At 38.3% G+C, this 14472-nt stretch overlaps 1 protein-coding gene across 18 annotated transcripts in view; it reads right to left on the bottom strand.

Moving 5' to 3' along the window:
• The window catches only part of CLASP1 (cytoplasmic linker associated protein 1), a 175830-nt gene that overhangs the window by 53782 nt on the left and 107576 nt on the right, over window positions 1-14472 (bottom strand). For 12 of the 18 annotated variants that reach the window (XM_017823514.1, XM_017823531.1, XM_017823516.1 and 9 more), the window contains 3 exons: window positions 14027-14194; window positions 8781-8888; window positions 1196-1299 (listed from right to left, as the gene is read on the bottom strand). In XM_017823514.1, coding sequence (XP_017679003.1) covers window positions 1196-1299; window positions 8781-8888; window positions 14027-14194 — 380 coding nt within the window. The remainder of the gene's footprint in view (window positions 1-1195; window positions 1300-8780; window positions 8889-14026; window positions 14195-14472) is intronic. The other 6 variants (XM_017823523.1, XM_017823520.1, XM_017823529.1 and 3 more) reach the window with 1 other exon arrangement.

Here is a 14472-nt window from a genome sequence, read left to right on the forward strand (position 1 = left end):
TGAGGTGCTGAGAGCAGAACTGTCTCACATGTTGTTTGTTGTATTTGGTAATGGGAATGTTCACTAATGATTCAGCCCACTAAATGCAACAGTGCCATCCATTATATACTATCTTACCTTTCTAGTATTCAGAAATACTTTTTTTGTTTTGAAAGGTAAATTTTGTAAAAAGGGCCATTTTTCTAAGAGTACTCTAATAGGTGACATGAGCTGGGTGATAATCAGATACAAAAGGAACACGTTAGCCATCCTTAGGGAAAGTGAACTAGGAAATGGAGAAAGGCCATCCACCACAAACACTGGGGATGGTTCATCCTCCTTAAAGACAACCTGAGATAGATTCTGAGATATCTGTCTCAAGATACACCAGGAAATCTTTCCCTCAGTTCAGACCTGGAGCTTAAGAAGACCCACTGGTACCCAGCTAATGCTATACAGTAATTTCTCCTGCTTCTACACATCCTCTCTCACCCAAATACTTGAGGTAAATCCAAAAGCTTAACACTTGCCTTCTGAAGAGCAGAAGGCACTTTTTGGGTTCTAGTCAAGAGCTACCACAGTTGAGTAAGATTATACAGGACAATGAAATTTTTAAGAATGACAATAAATTTACTGGGAAAAGCAGTGAATGTTTGAAAGTACTAGCAGCAAATTAGACAAATACAACTTAACTGCATGAGATGGTACCAATTCCATGCAAGCCAGGTTATGAGCTAACTGAGTATCTATCCAGGTGCAAATAAACACGGGGCAGGAACTTGTGAAATTCTCAGTTATTGCTGAAACCAGATCAGGAATTGACTCTAACAGAGGACATTCTTTTTCTGACAAAGTCTTTATGCAGGTAATGGGATTGATGGAAATCTCCAACCCCATGAGTGATGAGCACCCTCACGGTGCCGTAAACATCCTCTGACAGCCAAGTGAAAGACAAACAGCTGATCCAACCCATCCTGCAGCTCTAGCACCAAGCCACAGCAGTCTGTCTGATAACAACTGCAGAGAACTAACACGAAATAGGGAAAAATATACTGCTGCCAATATAGCCGAAGACAAAACAGCAAAAGGTAACTAACTCTACAGTATCAGACACTGGCACAATCAGAACAAAGCTATTTAGAAAGAGGAGAACATACGTACAGGTAACTTTAAGCCACTTTCCGGTGTTGGAAGCATTTTGTATTTTTCCTCTTACCAGTGCATCGGCCACAGCAGCCTCCAGATCTGTGCTGGTGCTCAGGACTCGCATGGCATTCACAGAAGCAGGCATCCTGCCTGGCTGTCCGAGTCCAAACCGGTCTGCACAAAAGACAACATTGAAAGAGATTGTTAAATGAACTCACATTCACTTGGAATCCTAATCAGGTGCCCAAGTGGCTCTCCCCACAGGCTCTGGGAACTCACAGTGCTTTTCCTTTAAACGCCCTTTTACCCAGAGCTCCAGAGAGTTTGTCATTAAGGTAAGAAATAAACTATTGTTTGTTGGGTGTTAGAGACAATTTCGGGTCCTCGGGGCAACTCTGTATTTATTTATTTTAAACTGGGAAGCAGGGTATCTATTTTATGTTTCTTTTAACACAGCTGTTTCAAAGCTTTATTTTAATGTCAGAGGCAGACATGCCCATCCCAATCTGGCACTCTCAGAAATCAAGAGAAAGCTTCTCATTAACTTCAGAGAGACAGAACCATGCCTGGTGTCAGAACATGTTAATACCCAAGCTCTCATCCATCCTGCAGCCTTTTCTCAGGCAAGGATGTGAGACTAGTATTTATGCCTATTTTATGTCTCAAGGCTTGATTAACCAGTACAATATTCCCCTATGCCCTCACAGTATAAAGTTTATTATTTACTTGTGAAGTGACTGCAATTTTTGGTTTAGTACTGTTCTTAAGAAATAGTTTAAATGCCAAAGCTCTATATCAAAACTGATCTTTTGAGCACACAGGATCATCTTTTTCCCTTTGAATTTGATGGCAAAGTTCTCGAAGGCATCCAAAGCAACAGGGATTGAGTCTAAAATGCCATTTATGCTCCTAACATTAATTAGTTTACTTTATAATTTGTCAAGTCTACCAAAAAAAGTTATTGAATTAGTTTCTTTAGCAAAAGCCAAATTCAAAAAGGAAGGCTAGCAGGGATATGACAGAATCACTGACTTGAGTACCACAGGCCAGGCTCTGGCAGCCTAGTCCTTCTAGGTGGGGGCAGATCAGACACCAGATTACTGGGATCCTGGCTTCAGTCCATAAGCAGGAACACTGGTTTTTTACATTCTGAGTTTTTGTTTCCATATGGGTTTGTTTTTGCTCATCAAGGACTCAGAACATCCCTCCAGGGACATTGGTTACACACCTCTCCCCTGCACCCACACATGCCAATAAGAGTTTTGCCAGCAAATTCAGAATCAACTTGCACGAGCCCATTTAATAGACCTTCAGCTGATCCACACTGGAGGCAGCCATCAGGCAGCAGGAGAGAGGGATCAAGTCACACAGGTCTTTTAATAGTTCATCTATATTTAATTTAACAATGGAAAAATACTGCTCATCAAATTGCCCAGCTATATTGTGGATTTACAGAAAACTGAGGTCAAATGTGGTATTCAGCAGCTTAATGTATTTTTTTGGAAAATACTGCGCTTATCACAAAATTTCATTTCTTTCTTCTTTAAGAACCTTCTGCACTGAAATATCTTTTAAGGAATTAGCTCACACTGACATGCATAATTTAAATCAGAGATTGAAGTTTGCCAGTCTACTGTCCTAATTCCAAAGCTTTATTCGAATGTATCAGAGATTAAGCTACTGAAAGGAAACAGGGAAAAATTTTATATCCAAAGTATTTGGAGAAGAAAAAAGAACCCCTGCAGACTAGTATTTATTTCAAACAGAAGTGTTATCTACCAAAATTTACTGTTTCCTAGAGTTATGTACCCAGACAAGACATTTCTGATTTACAACAAAAGCACATTTTCTACAAAACACATTACAAGGGAAAAAAAATAAACAAATTTCTTAGAACTACTGCCAAAAAAGTAATCAAATCATGACATTTCACAAAGAAATAAAAGTTGTATGTGTTATTACTATCCCCTTTTTTAATGCACTTGAGTTGAAGAATCACTTCAAATATTTAGGTGAAATAGTGCTTTATCCCTAAAATAGAAAGATCTGTGCACTCTTAACAGAAGCACAGAGGAGACAACAATGTGTTAGGTCTGATTGAAACTAAAGTCACAACTACAGAGATATACACTACAAAGATGTACAGAAGACAAGGATTTTCCTAAGTGCACATAATATCTGGTACAATACGAGGGCTGTAAATGTTGAGAGAAGTCTTGAACTCAGTTTTATATTTAAACCCAACTCAATGACATTGCTCAAGTGTTACTGAGATCAGAATTTGGTTTTAGCTTTTGAAATTACACAGCATCAAAAATACCAGTCATTTATTTTCACATAAATTTAGTATTACATTAGAAAAGGGTAGATAGTTATTTTGGCTTTTTTATTAAATGAAGAACAAAATGACAAAGTAATTCAATTGTAGATCAGTTTAAATACCCAGCATAAAGAAAAAAAAAATTGAGCTTTTCTTACACGTTAAGTGCAGTGTGGCATGCTGGCTTCTATCTATCTCCATGGCTATCAGGAATTTTCTGAACTAATTTTTTCAGTGATCTTTAAATTCATAACACCCAAGTTACTCTGGGTTTCTCCCCAAGACGTTGTTGCCATATCTGAGTGGAGAAGTAAGACCTTAGGAGAGATCTCAGCATATCTCTAACATGGGGCTGGGAACACATCTGGCTCCAGGAATAACAAGTACAGGCAAGCCCAACGTTACTGGGCGAGAAATAAGCAGAATATGCTCTGGCCACATTCCTTTGTCTCCCTGGCTAGATTCATTATACTTGTTCCAAACTTGGTGAAAATTTGCAATCACCACTTTTGACCCTTTTTTGTCATTTTTCAGAAGATTTTGGCCTTCTGTAGGACACAGGTAACCATAAAAAATTTGATTATTCTTTGTACCAAACCACCGGAGCCAAGCATGAAGTGACTATCACAGGAAGCTGAATGCAAACAAAGCTTAAATCTGTATTACAATCAAGCTATTTTAAATATTTTAAATTACTTTGGTTAAATACAAATTCAAATTGTTATTTGAAAAATGCCAGTTAAATCAGTTTGCATCATGTCTGTTGAGTAACCTGATAATGGAAATGTTTTGAGAGCTTTAATTAAGTGACAGCCATTTAACTAGACTCATGAGAAACAGAGTATTTTTCACTCCCTTCCTGAAGGGGTATAATTAAATAACTTTCAGTATCACAAGTTCCTTATGCAATTTTAGCCTCCAAGAAAACATTGAAGGCCTCATTTTCTACATCACCTTTGTCCCCATAATTAAGTCTCTATTGTCCCAAAGCCAGCAGCACTTGTTCAACTCTTTTTAAGACTCCCAGTGAAATATCCTGATTTCAAAGGGAGTTATAGGTTCTCCATAAGAATCCAGCACAGAAGTGAGAAAGAAGCAACTGCAGATTTTTCTCATTATATGTGAGCATCAGTTGCCTGATGCAAAGCCCAGTAAAAAGGGAATAATTTTGGGGTTTTTTCAACAACTTCCATGTACTTTGGACAAGGCCTTCAGAATTATAGGAAGGGCAGATCAGCATGTGTTATACTTCAAAGTTGATTCTGAAAGCTCCTCAGGTGCTTAATTTTTGTTGCTCTTGTGTATTTTGGAGAGGATCCCAAAGAACTTTCATTAACAGAAACAGTAGTCCAGAATATTTAATAATAAATGGGATGAAACCCATTTGGGGGATGGGATCCAATTCTAGGCCCATGCTGCACAACTGAGCCAATTTACAGGAAAATTAAGTAAGCCCTGGATCACCCTTTGTTTAAACACTGTTCACATTGCTCCTAAAATACATAAAATTAAAAACATCCAATAAATGAAATTCAAAACAAAAAGCCACGTTGAACAAAACCAGAACAGAAAGCCCCGCAGCGGTGAGAAGCACATGCCAAGTGCTGGCTGATGCATACGATGGCAAATGTTAAGATGGTGTAAAACAAGACTACGTATAAGAAGCGGATTCATGCAGTTAGCGCTTGTTCACCTGACTGCCCAACAGAATCAGCAGTGGAGAGAGCACTAGTGGACCTGGAATGACGTCGAGAAGCTGCAAGTAGAAGGAATGGCAACACCCACAGGATTAACACACATTGAACCCGAGACAGAAAATGCCACAATCCAGAGGGGATGCGTGTGACCACTACCGGTAAAGGTGTTTCATAGTGACGGGGAAATGAGGCTGTATATGAATGCATAACAGATACAGTGCAAGCCCCACAGCAACGCCTCCGTCTGTAGCTTCCCCCCCTTCCCCTCGTGACCATAAACACAATGCATGACACAACTCATTTGTGACAGTCCCAAACTGGGTGCAGCTCAGCAAATTCCCCCCAGTGCACATCAGTCACGTTCCAGACCCACAGGCCTGGAAGACGGCCATCAACGAGAACGTGGAGCACATAACTACAGAGAAGGATTTAGATGTGTCTGATCTAAACCCCAAAGTGAAGCCATGATGAATGGTTACGAATTGTGCTTGCAGGTATTTTTCTACAACATTCTAGCCTATGCATAAAGAAACGTTAACAAAGAGAAGGCATAACCACATAAGTAGAAAGAGTCATACAGGGAGGTCACCAACCACTGTGTATCAGTCCTGGGGTTGGGTTTCTTTTCCAAGAAAACACACGTACACACATATTGCAGGTGTTGCTACTGCCAAAGGTGTCTTGCTTTTAACAAATTTTGTATACATGTTTCTTGAACCTCAGTATGAACATGCACAGATAACGAGAATATGCACATTGCAAACCTATCTAGAATTACACATGTATACAAATTGTTAATAGCAATGGAGCACACGCAGTAGCAGAGGAGCCTAAACCAAATATAGCTCCCACTTCAATTCCCAGTTGTTAGCAGCACATCAGTCACAAAACGCCTTTGGAGAGGTTTTCAGTTCTTGGATTCTGCATACAAATGAGTTCTTAATGAAAGCAAATGCAAAACTGGCCTGGTCATTTCCAAATTACATAAATTCAGTTTTTCTAAGGAAGTTTTCCCTATGTCTAGCAATGACATGCTCACCAGCTCAAAGCAACTGACCCAAGAAACTGATTGTTCATTTGAGCAATTCATCACCACAGACTCACTGAAGGCCTTGTTGCTTTAACATCATAACTAGTACTGTCAAGAAACTGAAAAAATAAACCAAAATCACCTTCTAATACAAACAGGCTTTGTCAATTATGTACATACACGTGCAGAAGAAAAACTCTAAGTCTTCTTTCTAAGGCAAGGAATTCATAAACACAAATACTAATATTACAAAGTAGAAATCAGCAAAATGGGAAAAATAAAATTTGTAGTTTTTTCAACTGTGAAAGCTTCACTAAAAGCTATACAGAATATGCAATGTGGTCTTTGACTATGGAGAACACATGCATTTATTCAAGAGAACAATCCCACTGACATCATAAGTAAACTCATGAAAGATTTGCAGGGTCAGTGCAGGATTATGGACTGAACCTCACAATTAAGGTTCTCAGCATGCAATTGCTTTCTCCCAAGTCATTCACTGTGCCCCTGTGGATGCCACTGCAAGATTAGGGCTCATGGAGAAACAAGAATAACAAAAAAAAAAAAAAAAAAAACCAAACCAAAAAAACCCACATCTCTGCAAACAGGTTGAGCATAGACTGACTCTTAACTGGTATTTACTAACATAGGAAGCAAGACTCTTGATGCACAGACATGCAAACCTACACAGCAGCCCAAAAACAAGGGCAATTCGCAAGGTCAGGATGTTGAGCTTGACACTGACCATAATACCTCTCAAATGCAAGAATCCTGTCTATACATATAGCTACTTAAAGTATAATTCACGAATATACAAGTTAATCTTTATAAGCAAAACCAGACCACGCACAGTAGGATTATATTATCTTTGCATTATTGCAAGATTAACTGGGTTCTAAAAATACTGTAATAGAACCATATTGTTTTGGCTTAAACTGACAGATATAAATTTCTCTGACATGAATTATCCACAACACAATTAACAAGTTCATGAATATGTTCAAGTTCAAATCATTTCAATGAAAATACAAGGAAAAGGCAATAGGATAACAACTACATTGATTTACTGTTGTTACATCGGTATTTCCTCCCCATGTAACCTTTATGACCCAATAACAATATATTTCTAGAAATGCATTAATCTTCAGGTAATTAAAAAATGTGAGTTAAAATGAGATGACCCTCTTCCCACAATAAATGTAACAAACAGTGTAACACACATCTGTAACTAAAATTTTATAGTCAGTGTAGGAGTCAGACTCAGAACTGGTGAAGGCATACAAAGCTCAACCAACCCTGATTCTGGTACACTGCATTTATTTTTCAGAACAAGGGCTCAAGATAATATTTCAACTACTATATTTTCAATAAAATAAAAAACCACAGCACAGTGACACAGAACACTAATGAGTTACCCTGAAATCCAGCCTGCTTATACATTTTGGCTGGAGGAAAAAAGGCTCATCCAAACTTGAAGCTAGGCAAGTTAACTATAAAACTGAGTTACAGTTGTGTATCAACTGTCTTTTTATAGCTCTAGTATCAAATCAACTTCATTCAATCAAAAAAAAGTTCATCCATTTATCTTAAAGAGCTATGAACCAAGTTATGAATGCAAAGTTGAACTCCTCCCATTTTTCACCAAAAATTGATATTAGAGATAAAGAAAATAGATTATTTTAAAACTCAATATAATGAAGTCTTTGAACCCAGAAGCCTCTCCAAAATTAACTTGTGCTGTGTTCCACTTACACACTGTATCGTATTCTTCATTTTGTCACTATGTGCAAAATAGATCCTGTAACACCATTCTTCGTTAAATTACTATATAAACAAAGAGGGCCTGGAGATCAACCATATTTCATGTCTGAGATGACAGGTCTTTGATACAAGTAATGTTTTTGGTTGAATATATGACATGGTATTTGATCAGAAACATTAACTGTCTTGCTGTATTCAGCATTTGTGCAGAAAAACTTCTGCATGTGGTAACTAATGAGATTCTCTATTTGTACTGTACACTTAAGCTGCACTTCAACGATGCTCCTTTAAAACCTCAGTCTTTCCACAATTTTAAGCTGCTTGATAAAGTTTCCTACTAAAATGGCATGTGCAACTAAACTGATGATTAACAATGTTCTGTAAAACCTCTACAAAAAGAGAGCTGCTATCTCCATTTGAGGATTTAATATAGAAATTATATACTGTAACTGTATCTAGCTGTAAGAAAGTCAGATTGTGAATAATTAGAGTCACTCAAGAACAGACTACGATGCTACCAACTATTTCACTGTGACCTAGAAGATCCAGGTTTGCCCTCCCATAGATTTTCATCAGTGTTGTAAAGCGAAGCACAGCAGCCCCGTACAAGCTGATTTTATGAAACTAAACTATTTCCCTGCTAACGGTGAAACATTTAAAACCAGAATTGAAGCATGCAGAAGAAAACAGAGGGGGAAAAAACAGGGTTGGAAAGGGGGAGTGTGAGGAATCCAGAGGACAGGAAAGAGCTCATTCCACCTAGCAGTGTCTTGAAAGGGCAACCACAACAAGGGAAAAAGGCAAAAGAATATTGACCCTTAAAGCTCCAATGCCTACATGTACTCACCAAGTGGAGGAAAGCCCCGAGCAGGGCTTGTATCTCGACTGCTCTCACGGCTGGTATCACGACTGCACCCCTGACTCATGCTGGGTCGGGGGATACGACTGCTCCGTGCTAGCATGCAGCATGGAGAGTTTCAGAGAAGGTGAACAAGTTTAATGAGGACAGAAAGCTCAAAGTCAAGTCACATTTCTGTTAGTTACGGTAATTATTACATTAGTAATTACAATCTGCAGCAGCCTGCTCAGGCTCTTTACAAACCAACTACCTCACATGCTGAGCGGTGTTTGTGATGTGAAATTTGAGGAGCATTAATGTCTGGCTGACAGTCTGTTTTTGTCTTAAGCAATCCAAGTTTTGTTATTCAAGTAGAGCAGCAATCTTCAATCATTTAGGGGAGCTCTACTGTTGCAAAGCAGATGAGGCTGAAAGAAACCCTTCTGGAATATTTCTTCCTTAATTATTAAGATAAACATCCTTCTGGAACAAAATAGTAGATGAAAATTTTTTTAAGTAATCATAATACCTATATGCTATTTCTACATAGATTTGCCTTTCACAAGGATAATTTTGTCATGAACAAATATCCTAAGGAAAAAAAAGGTGTACTGTACAGACTTGCAGAAATATCTTTGTCTAATGAAAGGTACTGGGAAAAAGCATTTAGAACCTGAATACCTGAAAGACAGGTTAAAAAGTGATTTGAATTTGAAGAGAGCAGTAGCAGAGCTTCAGATATTTAACAGAAGCTAACTTCTTGCTCCTCAGGCATTTTCTAAAAGCTTATATTTATAGTTTTACATGCACATAGATCAAGATGTATGCACACTGAAGGGGAGCTTTAAACTATACTCTTTACTTTGACAAAACTCTTTATGTTTGCAGATGTTTGAAATCCTACATGTTTGAAAGATGTTTGCAGAAAGGTATTTAGTAAGCTTTATACCTGATAAAGAACACAATATTTTCTTAGGGAAAAGAACAGCGGTTAATTTTCAGGAGTTTACCCTGAAGAATTTAATGACAAGAGAGATTTCCTTTGCTGTTTTGAAAAGGCAGTAGCATATTTTAAGTGTTCAAGAAAAGCCATTAAAGAATTTTCTCATGCACAAAGTAAATCCTAATCTGCCAGCTTTGATGACAACACAGCAGAGGTACATATGCGTAATATGAACACGCTAATAATTTGACAGTATCCCTGTTTTTATTTAAAAAATGCCATTTGCATGCTTCAGAATATATATATATATTCTTATAAATGTTGGTTTTTACAGAGAACTTATACGCCTAGACTCAAGCTAATGAAGTTCCTCTACAGTGTTTCTGTGGTCTCATATACATTGGGTGTGTTAGTATCCTTCAAGCAAAACAGTACAGAACAAAATAGAAACCTTCATATTTGGGTTTTTTAATTCAAATAGAAACTTCTGCCAGATTCTTGGTTTGTCAAATCCCTTCCAGTTTTGCAAAACCCAGTTCATATCTCTCAGCTGAATTAATGGTTCTGATGGTTGACCTTTGATGTCAGACAATACAAGATGAGCTATTAACCAAGATGATTAGATCACCATAATGTCTAATGGTTCTGAGTGAGCTAAATGGTCTTAAATAAGACAGACTAAATTATAAGAACTGGATGAAACTAGGGTCCATGAGTACAATAATCTCACCTCAGATGTACAAGGAAAAAAGCTGACGGGTAAACTACACGTAAAAGTAACACACTAAAGTCTTACACACAATACTTGCTTGAAATTGCAGACTCTATAGAAGAAAATTTCTCATTCTTGGGTCTCATGCTTAGATGTAAATAATGGCAGCCTTCACATCAAGTTTGCACAAGCAGTCATTTCTCTTAAGCAGAGAAGATCTGCCAGCCATTTCTATAATACAACCCTACTAAAAACTGTAAAGGCTCTTAAGAGAGGGAGAGATGTGAATGATTAAAAAAATTAATGGATGCACACAATACATTCTCCTTCCATAACAGCTAACAGCAGCAGCATGAAGTATGAAGAAAATGTGCTCTAACTGCATGAGAACAGACTAGTAGGACAATGCTACACATGTAGCACAATACTGACTGTACAAACAGAGCACCCTAAACCAAACACTGGTTACTTCATGAGTAGTGGTCAAACAAAAGGGTTGCATGTTACTGGATACAAACACAGAAGAAAGGAAAAAAAGAATGGATAGAAAAGAACTGAAAGATGAGTCTGTTGTGGACTCCCAGACACCTGCCTCACATTTTTAATACTGTGCTGTGTAGAGAAGGTTGTGTATCAGCTGCTCAGAGTATTTCCTTTAGACACTGCCAGCAGTGTTGTAATTTAGAGAAGTCTCTCATACTGTGACAGCCTGTCTCTGTACTGCAGGCAGCAGAGACGACAGACACAAGTCTCAATTTGAGAATTCTCAACCCCCAAAAGTTGGACAGAAATCAAGTAAATGAGTAGCAAAATGGATTAAAAGGAGTAATCAGAATGAAAGCAGACAGTGTGCCCACAGCCAGCTCTGCTGTGAGAGAGCCTAGGACAGGACAAGGCTGCGTTGTTTTTAATAATATTCAAACTTTCTAATGTGTACTGTACATCTAAGTTTTACCAACTTCATCTGGAAAGTCACAGCACTTAGACATGGCTCACATCATTACTAAAACACACCAGTGGAACACAACAAATGTAAATATCACTAGCAGAACATGATACTGCCCCTGTTTACCAATCTACCACTTGGAAGAAACTTGTATTTCATCAGGGTGTGAATTTTAATGATTCTTAAGTGGAGACTGAAAATCAGCAGAGGCTTTCTTTAAATCAATACCAGCATTTTAAAGTCTGAAATGCTGCCAAAACAGCCAAAGGAAAGCTCTGCAGTGGGATACACCCTGTAGAAGCAAGTCAAGAACTGCCTTCAGCTTTCCAATAAATGCTCATAGCATAACCAGAGAGAGTGATGTTGCAGGAAACTGATAGCCAGCTGTGCCTGTTCCACTTTTTGGAGAACGACAAACTTGAATCTCTCACTCCTTTCAGATCCAGCTGTGCCACATGATCTGCTGAGCATCCAACAGAATTAACTTCAGGCAGATAACTTTCAATCCATGGGAAATGGACATCGCCTTTTTGAGGAGACTATCTCCTTCAAGGGACCCAAAGAAAAGCTCAAGATTAAGTGGACTATACTCCTCCTTCCCCAACTATCACCACTAGTAAAACTCACTGAGGAGATAGCAAAGGTAAGCTTAAAACTGAAGTGTCATAAGCAGGGCTATACAGGTGACCATGCAGGACCTTGGCACACCAAATGTGCCTCTTTGAAAACAACTTCTTCAAGGTTTCCAGCACACAGAAGGAACATTATTCATGGATACCTGTGGTCATCATGGAAATCTAAGCTAGCATCAATTTACTGATGTTAACAGGCATCCACATGGAAAGGCTCTATTAGCTTGCTACTGCCCCAGGAGGGCCTGAAAAACTCCAGTGGATGGTTCCTGTATTGAAAACCAAGGTGAGTGGGAGTCTATTTAATGAAATGAACAAACAAAATAAAATATCAACAAAATAGAGAGACTGAAGCAACATAATAAGAAAGCATAAAATACTGTTAGCTACTATGCTATAAAGTAATAAATACAATGGAATAATGATATATAGCTGACAGCGCAGAAGCTATCCAAGCCAATATCACCATTTTCAAGATTCAATAAAAATACAGAATTTCTGCAACTGAGCAGTAAAGGCAACATGAGTGTCAGACACGCCTGTTCCCCTAACAGCCCAAAAAGAACAGGCTGTGGCCATCAACCCAGGGAGGGCAGGTGTAAGCCACACATTTGATACATGTCAGAGCTCTCTCCCACTCTCAAAGAACAAGCACTGACTGTCTTCTCAGGGAGCACACCAGAGAAATGAGATACAAATTACTCTTTCAAAAGAATTCAAGGCTCCGTAATGTACCTGAAAGCAGGCAACCCAAGAGTGAGGATTTTTACACAAGGCAATTTCCCTTCAGATGCTCAAGACTGTTTCAAATCAAACCACATAAACGTGATGATCAGCTTAAGCATGGGTGATGGTACTATCCATCATTCTTTGCTTCCTCCTAAAAACCACCGCTCTCCTACAGAGTGATAGCAGAACAATTATCTCCAGTATTTGGGAGGCACTTCACATTTTAAAAGCAGCGAACAGAAAAGCACAATGAATTCATACAGAGGCAATAAAATAGATCAGACATGAGAAGAACACTGAATTTGGAAAAGCAATCACAATGAACATGAAGTATTTTTTATGAATCATAATGGCACATGCACTGAGGTGCTTTAAAATTATTTCAGTATACTAGAAGAATGAATAAGATATTTCTCTATTAACAATCTACTCTAAATAAAAAGGTAGCCTAAATGTAAAATACATTTGCTAAGACAACAGTTATAAATTTAACTGCCAACAGTAAGGCTTTAATTTCAATCAATTTCAACTTACTAGAAAAGTCTTTGGAGATAAAAATAATTTAGCATCAGTATCATTTAAAGTGTTCTTCTTTTACATTAGTTTCAAACTTATAAAACAATTTCTATTAAAAAATGAAAATGTTCAGACAGCACATTGAATACCTTTTCACCTCACTTCAGATACATGGAAGTTTTATATATGATGTTTACTCACCTGACCTAAAAAAAATGAATCTGCTGATAAAATTTGAAAATTGAAACTATTACAGAATATTTACATAACAGTCACTGAGACAAGAATATTGAAAGCAGAACAATTAAAGCAGAAGTCTAAAACATCGTCTAAGAATGTGGCTCCAAGATATTAAGGATGAGAGAAGCAAACCATTTAAGCTGCAAAACTTCTCAGATAATCCAAGAAGGTGCTTTTTGCCTTTGATTCCAACTGACTGTAAAGATTGCTCAACTCATTTTAGGACTGAGACGTTGATACCAAATGAGGTCTTTCTGCTGTGATGGTTATTCACGACAACTGTTTTTGCCGTCTGATCTAATAACATCACTCACGTTGAATTTCAAACAGAAGATACATCATGACATCTTTAGGCTTACTTTGAAAGTATACCTCAACCTGGAAAATTAAAATTACTCTCCAATAAACCACAATCACATTAACTTGTCAGATGAAAAATTCAGAAGAATAACAGTAACATAAACAGTTTACTAGTCAACAGGAAGGACCCTCCTTCAAGCATGCTGGTCAGCATGTCACTGCAGTGACTGTTCTTACCTAGTCCTATTCTGTTGGGACTCGTCTCTCGACTGCATCCCTGGCTCCGAGGAATCTTGCTGCGCTTCTCTGAAGATGATGGCACTGGTTGGACTCTGGATGTTCCGCCGCTCAGGCCACCATAGGAGCTTCCTAAGAGCTTACCCGGAGAACTAGACCGGCTACCAGCTAGAAGAGAACCAGAAATAAGGGCAAAACAATTAAAACCCCCCAAGATTTTAAGCACACTGACGGCAAAACTGGAACACAATCACCTCTATATAAAAATTTGATCCAAATCACTCAACAAACTAAAGGGAGTGTTCCCTATGGGCTTGCAAGGAAGACCGAGGAAAGCCCATGGACAATAAACACGGACATCAGCAACCCTGCCTCTATGAGCTGTGCTTCGCACTGGGGATCAAGCCCAGACATTGCTGCATTTGAACACCCCAGTTGGCTTTATG

Source organism: Lepidothrix coronata, unplaced genomic scaffold (genome assembly GCF_001604755.1).
Source record: "Lepidothrix coronata isolate B3197 unplaced genomic scaffold, Lepidothrix_coronata-1.0 Scaffold103, whole genome shotgun sequence".
In the NCBI taxonomy this organism is placed as follows: Eukaryota; Metazoa; Chordata; class Aves; order Passeriformes; family Pipridae; genus Lepidothrix; species Lepidothrix coronata.